The 16,374-nt window shown below is 39.1% G+C and overlaps 1 protein-coding gene across 2 annotated transcripts in view; it reads right to left on the bottom strand.

Moving 5' to 3' along the window:
* LOC142374729 (glutamate receptor ionotropic, kainate 2-like) overlaps window positions 1–16,374 on the bottom strand; it is a 69,429-nt gene that overhangs the window by 6,201 nt on the left and 46,854 nt on the right. For both annotated transcript variants that reach the window (XM_075458503.1, XM_075458504.1), the window contains exons 8-15: window positions 15,606–15,713; window positions 15,349–15,462; window positions 15,018–15,224; window positions 13,175–13,398; window positions 8,984–9,102; window positions 6,391–6,608; window positions 5,151–5,376; window positions 1,684–1,934 (exon numbers count right to left, since the gene is read on the bottom strand). In XM_075458503.1, coding sequence (XP_075314618.1) covers window positions 1,684–1,934; window positions 5,151–5,376; window positions 6,391–6,608; window positions 8,984–9,102; window positions 13,175–13,398; window positions 15,018–15,224; window positions 15,349–15,462; window positions 15,606–15,713 — 1,467 coding nt within the window. The remainder of the gene's footprint in view (window positions 1–1,683; window positions 1,935–5,150; window positions 5,377–6,390; window positions 6,609–8,983; window positions 9,103–13,174; window positions 13,399–15,017; window positions 15,225–15,348; window positions 15,463–15,605; window positions 15,714–16,374) is intronic.

Below are 16,374 nucleotides of genomic sequence, written 5' to 3'. Positions count from 1 at the left end.
TGCCAAACAAAACCTCAGTAATTGCAGCTCAAAATACACAACTGCCATCACTTTATAAACATCTTGATCAATATTGCACTATTTAATGGATGGTCTGATTGTGCTACATTGAGGATAATCACTGACAAAATTAGGATTAAAAAAAGGCAGCACTGAAAAATGTAGTTGACATCAACTTTTAGAATAAACCAATTATTAGTATCTGTTAATATTTAGTAACAGATTGAAAATTAACTGTACAGGCAGATCTTTTCATTAAAAGCATAAACAATACTTTGGAAAAACAGACATTCATTTACAAGTCTGTGTCCCAGATTTTTTCCTTAACAGCCTCTCTGTCACACGGAGGCCTGAATGCTATTTCACAGCTTTTTACACCCTGCCAAGAACTAAATCCAGAGAGAAAATTGTGAAGAAAAAAACAATATAATGATAGCGCCTAGAGGAAAAAAATATCCATATAATCAGATTAAATCCAAAAATATTGGTAACCTGTTTTAAACATCACAGTGTTATGCAGCTTCAGTAATATGAGCCTCTGTTGTCCGTGCATTATGCATGTGGTGTAAAATCCTAAAAAATGTCAATAAGCCTTTGCATCAACTTTGCCAAGTCCAATTCCCATACACTCCTGTACTGATTATGCGAATTCAGATACAAAGGGTGTAGGAGGAAGATGTAAAAGATGTAAAAGAAGAGGAGAGCATTAAGTATGAAGCTATTATTTTTCTGGTTGTGAGTGTATGTGGGGGTGTGAGATGGATATCTGCAGATGGCTTAGGCTCCAGGTATTTTTGTTTTTCTTCATTTTTACATACATTCGTCTGGCTTATAAATGAGATACTTCTTATACCCGGAAAGAGGAGTGATTAAGGAAGTAGAGTGAGATTAAGGAAGTAAGAAGGGAAGACAAATGGTAAAACAGCAACGAGGAGGAGGGGTAAAAAGCTGGAGATGTTGGGTTGGAGGGGGCTGGCAGGGAGTACAAGGTTGTTGTCTGTATGCAAATTACCAGCACCTTGGCAGCCTAGAAATCAGGGCATTTGCAAATCATCTGAATATTGTGACCCATTCCTGCAGCTCTTGATTAATGATAGCTAAGACGTGCTCTGAAATATATGCAGTCTGTAAAACAAATGCTGGGAACTAATTATCATTGCAGTAAAATAACACACTGCTGCACTTTGCTAATTCTCTAGATGTAAATAATTAAAATACTCTATCAAAGGGACTTTAACAATTATCTGGAAATACTATTGCACATATTAAATGTGTACTAAAACACATAATCAACACTGTGTGATGAATCATGTGCACTAAAATAGAATAGAACTATGTGAAATATATTAAAACTCTTTTTAGCATTGTGACCAGAGGGAGGAGGAACACACCGCAAATCTTTTTCACTTTGTGCATCATATTGAAATCTTGAAAGACATTTTAACAAGTAATTTTGATAATAATGATCATGTGGCCATATTCAGAGACAGAGTTGCTGTAAGCGCTCAAAAATGGCAACAGAGAACTGGCTAATGTGACATACGACAACCATTTTGAAGCATGACCATTGCATGACATCACAGTTATTTTTAAACTTCCAATCTTTTGTCTGAGAGTGCCCAGTGTCATACAGTGTAAACCCAGATTGAATTCACAAAAAGCCTCCACAAAAGGCTGCTGTACCTTTTCCAGCTGGGCATTCTGTTTAGACTTGTAAAGGACCTCCCCCACGGCTACAAACACTGACAGCACCAGTCCTGCGGCCAGCACAATGAAGATTCCCCCGATGTTTTGTACCCCCAGAGCGCTGGCCTCTTTGCTCTCCTCCTCGGGACAACCGTTGCCTCTCCACCACTTCTCCTTCATCATGTGCAGCTTCCCTTCCTCTTGCAGCTGCAAAATAGCTATTGTGATCTTGTCTCTGTATGGAGAGCCTGTGGATGAAAAAAACACAACAGACTGGTGGATATGGAAAATAGCCAGATATGAAAAAGACAAAAAAAATTACCCTTGGTATATGAATTTTTGGTGGTGGGAGGATGAAACATAGCGAGACTTTCATGTGATCATATAACCTGTCATGTTATTGTCGGCTTCTTAGAGGCAGTTTTTTGTAAGTCCTTCTTCAAATCCCACTAATCCTTATTTTCACAAAGTGATTCCAAAAATCTCACTCCGCTCTGCAGTGTGTGAATTATGATGCGCAGGGAGTTGGCAACAATGACTTGGCTTTGTGTAGCAGAGCTGCTGTTGATTTTGACGAATTAGCTGCCGTTTGCACCCGCTTTCAAACAACACAAATCGTGCCTATAAATGGAGGAGCCCAGTGGGGCTAACGTTACACGGTTGCATATGCATTTGGGATTATATGTTGGTATTGGAGATAGAGTTTCTCAATCACTGTGTTTTTATGCATGTTGATGTTGAGTAATAGAACCCAAATCCACAGAAGGCGGGAAAGCGCCAGAATTAGTGACAGGGCATTAAGCCTCAGTGGGCGCTGGCGTGATCAAAGCAGGAATAATCGTCGCAGAGTAGCCGAGTGGGGTCATGTTCGTTTCCCCCTGCATGGTGTGTGTGACACCCAGTCTGATCGAGGCGCAGTGCGCTCACTCTGCCTCAACCAGGCCAAGACTGATTAACACTTACTGTGAGCTCTCATGCTTCATATTTTCACTGCTTTAAAAGCTTGTTAATGCATTTATGTGATTACAGACGCATCCATAATGAAGCCTGGTTGTACATTTCCATTTCAGGCATTTGGCTCTGCTGTTTACAAAGAGTGACTTAAAAGATATGAAACAAATATGGGAATCTTTTGTGGTACAACCCTAATAGAAATTATTCTAAAAAACACAAGAACATTTTGTGCTACAACCCCAGGGAAAATGAACTGAATTTGGTTTAAAGTAGCATCACTTTGTTTGCTGCTCTCATACACATTTGCCTGTCAGCCTCTTTTGCTGATTCGTTCACAGTCTCATCTATCATTTATCTATCACCATCCATCATCCTTTCATCTTCAAGCCTCTGTGTGTTTGCACTGACAAAAGGAACGTTACTACAAAACTGAAGATTATACAGGGTGCCACAGATTTTTTTTAGCTGCAAATTCTTTTTTCTTCTTCTTAGAAACAAGCTTTTTTTAAATTCATACTTATGCTGTGCCAGTGAACTGGCACTGAGATGATAACCTATGCATATATACATAGGTATACTGTAGGCCTACGTACAGCTCTGAAAACGCACGCCTGTATACAAATAGAACTGTGCATGTGAGGAGCATATGCCCTTTTCATTTAAAGATTAGAGATCTATAAAGTATCTGAGTCCCTTGATTCTGGTGCCCCTCATATTTCAAATGATTAATGATGGCCTAACAAAGCAGGCCTTGGATAAATGCTAATAGGATGGGTCCTTAGAGAGGAGGATATGGAGAGCGGGGCCTGGGCAACTGGAAAAACGCTGTGCTTGACACACTGCGCATATACAACTACCTGACAGATATTCAGCACCAAAGAACATCCATCATTCTTACACTGTCTGGCCTCAAGTATTAATGTGTTCAAAGTTTAAGTCGATAGCTCTAGATGAAATGCATTTGTGTTTTGGGAAAAAGACGTTTGAAAGCCGACAAGCACTAAAAGGTTAAGACTTATCACTTGGCTCACTGTGGCTTGGTACTGCAAGAGTCTTGTAGAAAATAAGCTGCTGAACAATATTTAAAAAGTTGTATGCTAAAGGCTGATGTAGAGGCTGTGGGTTCACAGGGTTTGGGGCGACACCCTGAGGATGAAGCCACCATGTGACATTATAAAATACTCTTTTCTGCCACAGTCACTCTGAACTAATAAAGTAATGAAAAAAACTATCTCAATACGTCTTCTATTACTGAGGAAACATTCTACAGGCTGTAATTGGCCTATTGAGCAATGAATATCAGAATTAGAGACAGAAATATGTTAGTAGGCAGTAATTGCTTTGAGATTGGACATTTTAACTTTTATCTTTTAAACATTTAAATACTAAACTGCTAATCGCTAAATGAAAGTGATTTGATATAGATTTTGCCATTCACTTGATACACTCTATCGCTACATGAATGAAAAAATGAATTGATCCACAGTCTAGGGTCAAATACGTCCATTTCAAGGGCACAACTGTAAGTACTTCTGTACTCATGGAGCCACAGTGGGACTATATTTCACTGCATCACCTCAGCTTTGTTATGGCCATTGCAATCATTGCATCCAAGCAGATTCACAACTGCCCCGTACTCATCAGCAGAAGCTGAGCGCAGATGCTGATGGCCAGAATTAATCCACTATATTTTGATGGCCGTCGCACCACTGATGATAGACGCCATCATTACAGCTGGCAGCAGTGATCACCATGGCCTTGTTATAAGCACTCTAACCTCTGTGACACTGGTCTTGGAATCATTAACAGTCTTCAGCCTGTGTGCTCAGAATGCTTTATGAATGCTTTCTTATAGCTTTAACCTGTGTGCTATGCTATGCAGTTTATTAAGCTGAAATGGTAATATATAATATTTTGATGGATTTAGTTTCTGTGTGTCACACCAGAAAGATAATGGTTGTTTTGACATGAGGTCAAATAAGCTGCTGGCAACAGGTGCAAGTGCTCGTTTTATTCGCTCTGAAGTGATTCTTAGTTGTGATTTAATGATCAGAAACAACACAGAGAGTAAGTCAAAGGGAATTACGGTGCCTTGACTTTCAAGTTGCTTTCTGTGCTGCACTGCTTTACGCTCAGAGTCTTGTTTCATGTGACCCCAAAGTAGAATGAAACAAACCATAATAATGCCCAGGTTTTATTCTTTAGTCTGTGAGAAAATCATTATAGTTACAAAGAAAAACAGCACACTGGCCAAGGCAGTGAGCCAGAGGCACATTCTAACCATATCAATAAATTCAACCTTTCAAGTCATTTGCTTTTCATTAAGCGAAACCCTTTACACCCTGCTCTGTCAAACCATTATAACCATGACCCCATCAATAAAGATAAACCTTGATATTGTCAGAGCTTATCTATTATCCACACTATATAGTTTTATCTAGCACATTGCACGTGGCTAAATTATAAATAAAGTAATATCAAGCGGCACACAAAGGTTCTAGGTTATTTACCCATAGGTGTTCCCACTCCATAGGCTTTGGAGTCTATAAGGGCTCCAATCTGTGTGAGGTTGCAGTTGCGCTGGGTGACAAACTCAATGGTGGTGGACTCCATGAGGAAGGCATAGTCGGATGTCAAGACGCGCTGGATGCCATCCTCCACGTTCTTGACCATCACAGATTGCCTCCTGCTGTTCATGAACTCCCACATCTTGTCATAGGTAGAGATTTTTGTCTTCTGCAAGTAACCAGAGGATGGAGGTGAATAACTGGTTTTATTGAATCATTTCTATCTCCTGTATTTACAATATGCAATTACCTCAACAGGCAATGCATGTGTATAATCCAGAATTTATGTTTAATTCATTTTTACTAAACATTTTCTCACAGCTGCTGCTTTGAAAGTGTTCATAACCCTAATGCTGTATGTACTGGCAAAACATGAGAAGGTTTTTTTTTTATCCTGAAACACTCTAATGAGATTCAATGGTATATTTACTGAATCCAACTGTAAACTGAAAATGCATCAGTTATTATTATATTATTACATTGAAACAAAAAGGCAATGTCCCAGCAAGCTTTTAGATGAAGAGCTACTCTACTCCAAGCCCGCAGGAGCATTGACTATATAAAAAAAAGATGGACAGAGCCACCATGACCTTACCCACAGATTTATGCACATCTGTTTTGAAACCTTGAGTTTAGTGTTTTGGCCTTCGCCATCTTTATATTTGAAAACCTTAAATTATGAGTGAGTGGCGGATCTGGAACTATGGAAACTAAGGATCTTCATCCAATCATAATCTTGGCCTTCTTTAGTGAATACTTCAATTGATCATTGTTCTTTCCCTAAATGTAACCATACAAAAGAGAAACATTCATTATGCACTCAGTTAATAAAGACTGAAAGCTAGCAATCAATACCATAAATTAATTAAGAAAATGCTTAATGAGGACACAAATCAAGGCAGAGGAAGAGTCATTTTCCTGTAAACTTCAATATGAATACATTAGTCTTTATAACAACAGGAGTCTCCACTGTTTAAGTTTAAGTTCAAGGAACATCCACATTAGCGTCATTTTCACAGGGGAGGCTGTTTTCATCTCTTAACCTATGCTCAGGACGAGAAACTTTTCTATGCTTTGCTCTTGTTCTGAAAATTACACATGCATCTAAAGTGGTTGGCTTCTTATAAAGGATTTTAACTTTGATAAATGAGAATGGAAGACTTCTTTAAAAACCATCCGCTACCTTAAAGAATGTCATTGTTGCACCATCCTCCACCACCCCGTACGGGATTTTAGTTTGTTTGGCCAGGTCATCAGCAGAGTCTATTGGTGACTCCATCCTCTCCACAGTGAGGAAGGCAGCCAAGTTGGCTGTATATGAGGAAATGATGATGAGGGTGAAGAACCACCAGATGCCTCCCACTATTCGAGTCGACAAGGCTTTGGGCATAAGCTCTGAGCCTGAGGTAAAGGAAGTGGCATGAGTGAATATTTCACTGTAAAATATCAATAAGATTTTATTCTAATCTTTTCTTTAAGTTTTTAATCGTCACTTGTAAAAACATGATACTTTTGTTTCTAGAACTCCTCCAAGCATTCAGCTCAGGCAAATGTGACACTGGCTTCAATATTTGATCACTTGAAGGACTTCTGAAAACAAAATGTCAAACAATTATCTTGTTTCAGTCAGATATAATGCTTTAACTAATACAGAAGACACTGGAAAGTGCTACCTGGGAACAAAGAGTTTGCATAAATCAATCATTTAAAATCAAACACAGTCAGTATTGATTGATCAGAACAGTGTGAAGTGTCAGGCTGTTTGGGCCAGAGAGTCATGTACCCAAGGTAACCTCACATCCTGACTCCATACCCCACTGATCTCAAGATGCTGATGGGCCAATGGCAAGAGAAAAAGACACTACGCATTGGTCCTGGTAATATCAAGGGGTTTTACTTTCAAGTGGTATTACAGTTAATGCCGCTTTTGTATGGACTGCTTTAAGGTTTCTTCAGACCCTTGCAACTACCCAGAACACATGACATGAAACAGTCAATACATCTTTATAAATAAGAAAAGCATATATTAACTGAGCTTAGTTTAAATACTGCATTGTGCAAAGAAGTAGACTAGAGCAGGGGTTGATATTGAGGGAGAAGCAGACAAAAAATATCTAACGACTGTTTGTTCATCTATTTATTCTAAAATGGAGAGATAAAAACAAATGTAAAAAGGTGTAGGGAAATGCAATCTAGTTTGGGATCATGTTATATGTTTTTACAAAATATTAGAAACGTCAAATTGGACAGTTATTTATGTCAAAATTGACAGACAGAAAATAAGTTGTCACATTTGGTTATGCAACAGCAGGATACCTTTTTTGTGTCTGGGAAATTTTGTACAAGAACTGACAGCTCGTTGTGAAAGAGAGGTTTATCAGCAAGGGATCTAAATGTAAATGGTGTTATTATTCTAAGGCCAAATGTTTTGTGCACCTAATTCAAACTGATTAAAGCAAAAAACAAAAAAACTCGTCAATTGCCAGTCTAAACACACACTGCAGGAACTGATGAGGTTAGTTCTCAGAACTTTTTTAAATGTTTTTTAAACCACATTTCTAGTTCCTACTTCTCCACAACTACCAAATGTGGCCATGAGTTGTTGTTGTTTGATTATCATGACCTATATACATTTGAAAAATATGCGACCTCCTGTAATTGTGTGAGCAACTACATATGAAATGTAAAAATGGCATCCATGGGGGTAAGGGTTATGATGCAAAAATGTTTTATTTTGCCCTGACTACGATCGTTTTCCAATCCTACCCAAGCAGTTTGGATTCCTGACCCTAACCAATTGATGTAATTGCCTAAAGCCAATGGGAAAGTGACCATAATGTAATGTTTTAGTAAAGTGTTGTCCTGTTATTTACAGAACATAACTCAGAAGTGATAAAAAATCCCACATCACACAAAAGCATATGGTTCAAGGCACTGCACTCGCCTAACCATCCACCCTTATCTGCACCGAGTCCCATTTCTCTCCTGCTGCTTGTAGATGTGGTATGTTACAGAATGCTATTACTAGTCATATTTAATGGTATGAACAAATGACCTGAATGCTCGTATTGATTGGAGGTTGTTTTTGTGCAGGGTAGCTACTTTCCCGGAACAAGAAGAACCATCAGTAAGTGCACTGTGATTGGTCTAGGTGGTACAAGTGTATAATGACTAAAACTGTGTAAAGGTTGGTAAAAGGTTTGCCATGTAGGCAACAGCCCAAAATGCTTGCCAAATTGAACAATAAACACACAGTGATGGAACAACACTTAAGTCAAGCCTTTCTTGAATATAAATTCGCTGCAGAAAAAGCGACAGAATTTTTTATTTATATGCAACCCATCCCCCCAACTCCGGTGATTAAGTTACCGCAGTGTTCTTATTGGCGATGCAAAGTGAAAAAGAAAAGCCATTGAAAGCCCGTAGTCCTTGAGGGAGCTCTACAGTGTAGTTACCATTAGGGGATTCTTACAACTGCTTTTGTCCGATAGCGCCTGAAGTTAATTTGCTTGCACTCAAGTGACATAAAGGCTATAAATCTCCCCCTTTCATTAATGTGTTTCTTATTTACAGATTTGGTCAGTGTTAGTTGAGTTGATGGAAAGGAAAAAAAAAGTTGCACATTTACTCCAGCCTGGACCTTCAGAGGTTTCTTTCTGTTGCCATTGGTTCGGTTTAAAAAAAAGAAAAGAAAACGAAAACAGCCCTCAGGGACAGTGGGGTACAGACAGCTCCAGCTCCACAGAGCAACTGCAGCCACAGGCTGAGGCAACTACCTTGCTGCATGAGAGCCCCAACTCCAAACCAGAAACTATTGAGCAGCGTGAAATTGTTTTCCACTACATCCGAGTCTGGGTTGCATGGATGTGGGTTATACCACTCATAAGGGCTAAACCTATAAGGGAAAGAGCAGAAAGACAAATAAGTCAGTACATGAAGCACATAAATTGTTTTGGATGCAATAGAAAAGGCTAATTTCACATAACTTTGAAACAGCAGGAAAGATGAGAAAGTAAATGTAAGAATCTGGTTTTATGGCTTTTGAAACAGAGCTCCTGTAGAAACTAAAGCAAATCATTCATGTTTCATTGAAATCAACTTATTGGCATATTCAAATGGCAACAGTTTTATGTAAGAACAGATCAATAGACTGGAATAACACTGTCACTGGTGATAACATCCCAGTGTGTGACGATATTTGGAGCTCATTTCATTTCAGTCTGGAGCTTGTAAATGGTCCCCCCTGCTGCTGCAATCACCGTCAATCTGTGGATGCAACATCCTCCTATTTTTTTCTCTTTTTATGTCTTATGGTTTTCCAACAACCTTCTCTCTTGACTTTCCTTACGCTCCGTTCACATTTAGACTTCCTTCCCTCATGCTGTACCATTCCCATCACAACAACCTTACACCTTATTTTACCCTTTGAGCTTTGCTTCCCATATAAACCTCCCCCTTTCACCCCCCAACCATCTGCTACCTGCTTTGGCTGATTGTCAGGGTCTTTGGGTCAGTTGTGGACATTTCTCATTTATTATCCTAAGCAAAAGTGGCATGGCATTAGCGGAAGGTGATTGGGTTAGTGTTAAGCATCAGGAATTGATTGAGTTTGTGCTAAAGTGGTTGATGTGCTGAAGGGAACATTGCTTATGCAGTGTTGAGAAGCCCGTCAGGTAATACTGTTGAGGAGCTTTTTTTTCCAACTTAGTGCATGCTAATAAGCCTGTGGGCAGCCTTACAGGCTTTGAGAGTGTTTAGAAATACAATGTCTATTTGTCAGCTGCAGCTATTAGAGATGCAGACACACGTATATGGATAACTGTTTTTGTGAGGATGTTCATTGGCTTTATGATATAGCAACAGCTTTCCTTAACTTGAAACTAATTGTAAATGTATGTATAATAGAGTAAAGAAAATTAATAATTACAGTGACTGAGATTAGAGCCGCGTTTAGACCTATAGGGTGACAGTAAACAAAGCTGGAAATTCTAGCCAACACATTTGATGACCGTGACACTTACGTATGGGTGTGAAAAATAAAGAAAAGCAGAGGAGGAGCGACAACCCTATGGGTGACTAAGATTGTCAATGCAGGACATGATCAGACTGTGTCAGCAAGAACAGGCCATCCAAAATTACATGGCGAGGATATTATAGTCAGGTTGCAGTGCATAAACTTCTCATTACACAGATGAATGCACATTTAAGACTTCAGTGGTGCAAAAACCACAGGTACTGGTCTACAGAGAAGTGGAAAAAGAGTGATTTTTCCCGATGAGTCATCCTTCACCACAAGGATGGAGCAGGCCAGAATGCTTGATGTTGTAGCTGCATTTTGCAGGCACGTCTTGGGTCGACTTGTTCCCTTAGAGAGAGAGATCACTGCAAATCAAATTCAATATTTCTATCAAATACACATTTGTTCAATTTGACCATCTTTATCCTTTTAATTATCAATTTTCTTGTCTTTTTCATACTGTGTATTTGCCTGTTTGTATCTCTAACATCTTTAATTTAACCTTTTTTAGTTCTAAAATATTTCTGCCCACGTAGTCTAAGAAGATATAATTTTGTTGTATAATGCATTTAACTGTGTAATCTGAAATCCACGGTATGATGAAATGAAAATCTATTCATTGCATGATTACTACATGATTATATAAATATATATGTCATTTGAGCTTGTCTGTTGCTGCAGCCTAATTAATGATGCTATTTTACACACATCGTGAATGTGGCAACATTTTTGTCATATTGCTCTTTGTTTGCAGCTATCGGCAAAGCTGTCCCCTCGAGAATCATCTGTGCGGACAAGGTGGTGATGGCGCACTATAATTCTTCCTGTCAACACCATCAGGATGCCTGATTTACTGGAATGTCAATGAGCTCTGTCTCCTTGGAACCACAGGCAACAGTAATGGCACCACGGCCTTGTGGAGCTGTGTGGAATGCGAATTGTGCGCTTGCACGTTTTTGTATGTGTGTTTGTATTCATGCCTGTGTATGTCAATGCGCTGGAGCATGAATGTTTCTGCAAATGCCTTTATAGCTCTCTCTCTCCATGTGTGTGTATATCTTTCTGTAGTAGCAACTCTGTATTTGCATTGGCTCAATCAAATCCATCTCAAAGTCAAACATTTTCTGTGGTTGTTCACAGTCATTACTTATAATGTGCAGCTGCAGCCTGAGGCAGATTGAGGCTGACATGGGATGTATGCAGACGGCAAGGCTGTGGATGTAGATCTATACAATGTGCACTTGATTGGATTAAGTTTGTTCCTCTCAGGGTCTACATGTGTATTCTGTACACACCGGGCCTGACAGCTCCTCTATATGACCTTTGCCTGTAGGTGGCCTGTATTCCTACAAGTCTAGTTCTGCACGCTGATCACCAGGAAGAGGGGGAAGTGGAATATGCAGATGTAAGGTCACCTCCTCATGACAATCTCGGGGTACATGTCGTACTGCAAGAAGTGTTCTTCTCTTTGTCTCGTCCCTATTCCTGTCCCTCTTCCCCTGCCTATCCCAGCAACAATAACACAAAACACGTTCCCCCTGTTATCTGCCTGTTAGATTTAATTACTCTGTGAGGGTTTATAGATCCTTTGCCTTGGTCCTCACAGGCCAAGTAGAGAGGTTGTGTTGGTGGAGTCTTAAAAATCACAGCCGTCCCGCAGTTGCATGAAGAATTAAACAAGCCTAAAAGTCCTATAAGTACATAATAATGCAATCAGAATTATCCATTCTTCTAGACAGGTGGGCATTCTCTTCCCTGGAAATGTTCTGTGATTTGAGAGAATGCCATTTGTTTTGTTAATAAAGAGAGAAATCAATTCAACCACAAGCAGAGCAGGAAGAAGAAACCACTGAGTGAAAAGTATTTCTGTGGAGCTTGAAATGAGATAGCTTATGTCGTTAAGAAAAGAAAGTGTGTACGTGTGTGGGAAGCTACTCACAGACGTAAATCCCTGGTGAGGCTGAGGTGTTTAGTGTTTTTTTGTGCAAAACTGGACTTCATAAGCTCACTTCACTCACTTTATTTGCAGGGGATTAAAGAAAATAATATACCCTGCATCTGGAGGATTGACTAATCAATTGGTGGCTGAGCAATCAATAAAACAATTATGAGAGAACCAGCTCAGCGAACAGAAGAGAACACTGTACTTCAGCTTGACTGAATATTTTTGTACATTTTGACCACATACTGACAGGCAGCTTTATTGAAAAAAAAGAAAAGAAGGCTCACTGCATGCACACAAACCAAGGCGCTATAATTTAATAAAAGCACTGAGGTCATTTTATGAGAACCAGAAGAATATGACTTTAATTTCATGCTAATTACTTACCCTGACCAACCGTGGATACAAAGAGCAATGGGTATAATTTGCATATTCTGAACTAACTTAGGTGACAGTTGCTGCTTTCCTTTCGTGTGATCATTTTGCCGGTAACATTCGCTGAAATGTGCATTAAACCAAAACCTCTCAGGATGAAAGGCGAGGTTAAGTCCTGGGGTTAACACACATCACATTGCATAAGTCATGCATCAGGGGTTGGAGGAAGATAGAATCATCAAGATATTGTAAGAACTGTATGCTGTACATTTCTTACAGCTGATTAAGAGAAATAACTGACAGCTGGTTTTGCAGTTGCTGATCTTTGTGCCAAACATTATGCACAGTATATTGTCAGCTAAGACCACAGTAGTGTTTTTATTGGTCCTAAAATATAACAAAATCTCTATGGTACTTACATAAATACGTTTTTTGAAAGATCTGAAAACACTGGTACAGTTATGAAGGGTTACATGCTTACTTTACTTAGATATTCTTTTAATATTAAATCGTATCATGATCACATCGGGCCAAAATGGAGCAACTGCTGTATGTTAGTGAAAAAAGGCAAGCAGGTATAGGGGAGAGGGACATTCCAGGAAAGGTAAAGAGATGGGAGGGTTGACATGTTACCTGGCTATGACAAACAGCACACAACTGACACCCAAGCAAGCCAGCAGAATATACATCCAGATATCAGGTGAGAGGGGGTTGAGGAAGGAGAAGACCCCCGGATTGGTGCCGTTGGGCTTTCGGTACAGGATACTTATCCCCAGAGTCATGAAGGGCTTTGAGAAGTCGATGACCTTCTCCCTGACGTAGGTAATGGCAAGAGGAGCAACTGCAAGGTCTGCTTTCTGAAATGAAATATAGAGTGGCATCAAGTGGGAATGGGTGTTTGAGTCCACCAAAAAAAAAGGAAAAAAATTAATTAACACTGACTTTCTGTCGACAGCTGGGCTCGTCAATATGTACAGAAGGAAGAGAAATGACATGAAACAGAAAATTGCAAGTGCCATTACTTCAGCTAGAATTTGAGGTAAGAGGCTGAGATTTGGAAATTACAGTTTATATGCCTGATCCTTCTTATGTGGTGCCAAAGGTGAGTCACCAAGGCAACAATCTTGGGATTAGATTAATCTGTGACAAATTAACCCCATGTCCCCTTTGAACATAATATTAGCCGTCTGTGCTGTTAAGCATTTCCTCTGAAGAATTTTTGTATAATCCTTCCAAGAAATATCTTCATCGTCTACGATGCCATTTTTCTTCTTTCAATATATATATATGTATATTTTTGCTTAAGATTGTTTTTATGCTCTGTGGGTGGCATTTATTTCTTTATCTTGTGGCTATTGCTCAGGTAAGATGAAACACATAATTTTCCAATGTTGTGATGGTTTTCGGTGGTTAAAATCTTTATTTTGTAAAATGATTTTTAATCTCCAGACTAAAACCCTGTTTGATGTTGGCTATGCAGCATCCAGTGTGACCACAATTGACAAGTAAGTAATCCATTATGTAGCTCATGAGGTAGAGTACCTTTTAATGTCAATGCTTGCTCAATCCCTAACTTGCATAAAAGCATCTGCTAAATGATGCATAATGTAATGTATTATCCACCTAAAAACGTATTGTATGAGCTAACATTTGCCACCATAAGCTACTACTCATATCAGACCAAGGGTCTACCATCAAAACCTCTTATTTAAACTTTTTATTTCTAAGAGGAAGGTTTCTTATATAATATTTATTCATTTAAATTATTCATAAGCTAAGTTTCTATCCAAATGTATCATACATTTTTAGCAAATGAATAGAAAATTGGCTAAATAAAATTCAAATTTATGCTCGTTTCTATCCATTACTGTTACTTAGACCGTCGTTAAGGTTTGGCTCAACGAGATATAATTGTAGGTGTCTGAAATTCTCTGGGCAGTACTGCTGAAGAGGAGGCTGCATTGACATGAGCTCAGTAAAAAAATTTGCAATCCAACCTCAAATGATCAAAAACACACCATGACTAAATCAACACAATGGAAATCCTGGAAACAGAGCAAAGCGAACAATCGGAATTAAGACTTTATAACAACATATTAAAAGTAAGTGTTCTTGGTAGAGAACTAGTAACAGTACTACTGTATTTGCTTGTCAATATCCTGTCATTTCTGAGTTTAAATCTGTTTCCACTGTATCTTTTCAAATATTTGGGGGCTCAATCCACACAAGAAAAATGCTCTACACAAGGAAACAGCTGGATTTAAAAGCAAAATCTCTTTAAAACATTGCAATGATATTTTGAAGACATAACTTGGTTTAACAAAACACATCAGAGTTCAGTCTTTTTTAAACAGAGTTCTAATTTCAGACAAGAAGAAATATAGCTTCTGCAGGCTTCTGTGCCTGTGCTTCTGTGGAAAAAAATGCAATGTATGACTTCTGCATATTTTTCTGCTCCTGGTGATTGTTGACTCACATGGTCCATGAGCTCCCGCACCATGCCGTTCCACTGGCCTGTGCTCTCATCCAGCGCCCCATACTTCCCATCTTCCACCAATCGCACCTCATAGCGGAAGCCCAGGATGCCTGAGAGTTCTCTCAGCAGGTCAATACAGTAGCCCTCAAAGCGGTCGTTCCCATACAGAGGCTTGTCAGACTTCTTAAACATCACATATGGCTCCTCCTGTACAAGGAAAATGAGGCAGTGTAGAAGTGCAGGAATCTTCCTGTTTTATATTCAACATTTTCTGTGTAATTATTGACTGTGAGTGTGTGGTGTTTGTGTGCTGTCATTAGGCTGTGTCTACCAGTATGGTGGATACACGCAGGGATTTGTTAGCCAGAGAGTCAGTGATGTTAGATGTCTTGCTTTTGTGACTCTCTGTCATATTCAGACCGCTCGGTGGATCCCACGTTCCTATCTGTTGAAAAGATTCAGTGTCAGGTTGATATACTGTCATGTCCACAGAGAGGATAACAAATACTTTGAAACATAAAACCAAGATTTCTTTTAACTCCAGGCTTAGAAGTCACAGAGCATCAGCTGTACCAATGAGTGACACACCTTTTCCAGCCCTTCCTCCTTCAGACTGATGACATCTAAGTCGAAATCTGTTCTCAGTCCATTGGTCTTATTGAAGAGAACACGTCCTGTCAAACCATCCCAGTGAGCCTTAAGACAGAAAAGTGCACAATATTAAACTAATATACTCAAGCTTAAGGCATGAATAGTATTTCTTCAACCTTTATAAATTAAGAATTTTTCTTTCCCAATTATTAAGTCCACCTGGCTTTCCCTTCACTGTCTATCTCAGCAACATAACAAGAAACAACAGAGCAGCGAGAACAGAAGCAGGTTTGACAGGTAAGAGTTCATTATGCATGTGGTTCATTGGGCTTGAAGTTTCACATCAAAGCCATTGGAGGAACAGACGGGATTGGAGAGCGATAGCAGGCTCAGGAGGGGGAGGAAGCACTGGCTACAACAATGGCTCATTTAGAAAATTACCTGCAATGATACCATCCACAGAATGAAAAAGCTCTGTAAAACAAAGCAAATGGCTCACCCTAACTGGAGTTAAGGAGACACGCAGAGGCTTTGATATAAACACAGGAGGAGAAAGAACAGAGAATGGATGGGGGGAAAAGAGAATAAAACATCCAAAAATAAATTTATTTACTGTGGACAATGCAGTGATTGTTTAGATTGTATTTTCATAAAGATTTTTGACAGCATTAAGGTTAGGTAATAAACAAATTTAAGATGCTTGTGAGACAAAAATAATATTTTCGACAAAAAACAGGACAGAAATTGTGTGATTAAGTTCAACAAA

This window comes from Odontesthes bonariensis, chromosome 24 (genome assembly GCF_027942865.1).
Source record: "Odontesthes bonariensis isolate fOdoBon6 chromosome 24, fOdoBon6.hap1, whole genome shotgun sequence".
NCBI lineage: Eukaryota > Metazoa > Chordata > Actinopteri > Atheriniformes > Atherinopsidae > Odontesthes > Odontesthes bonariensis.
Note: the sequence above shows the minus strand (reverse complement) of the source record. Positions and strands in the feature narration are given on the sequence as shown.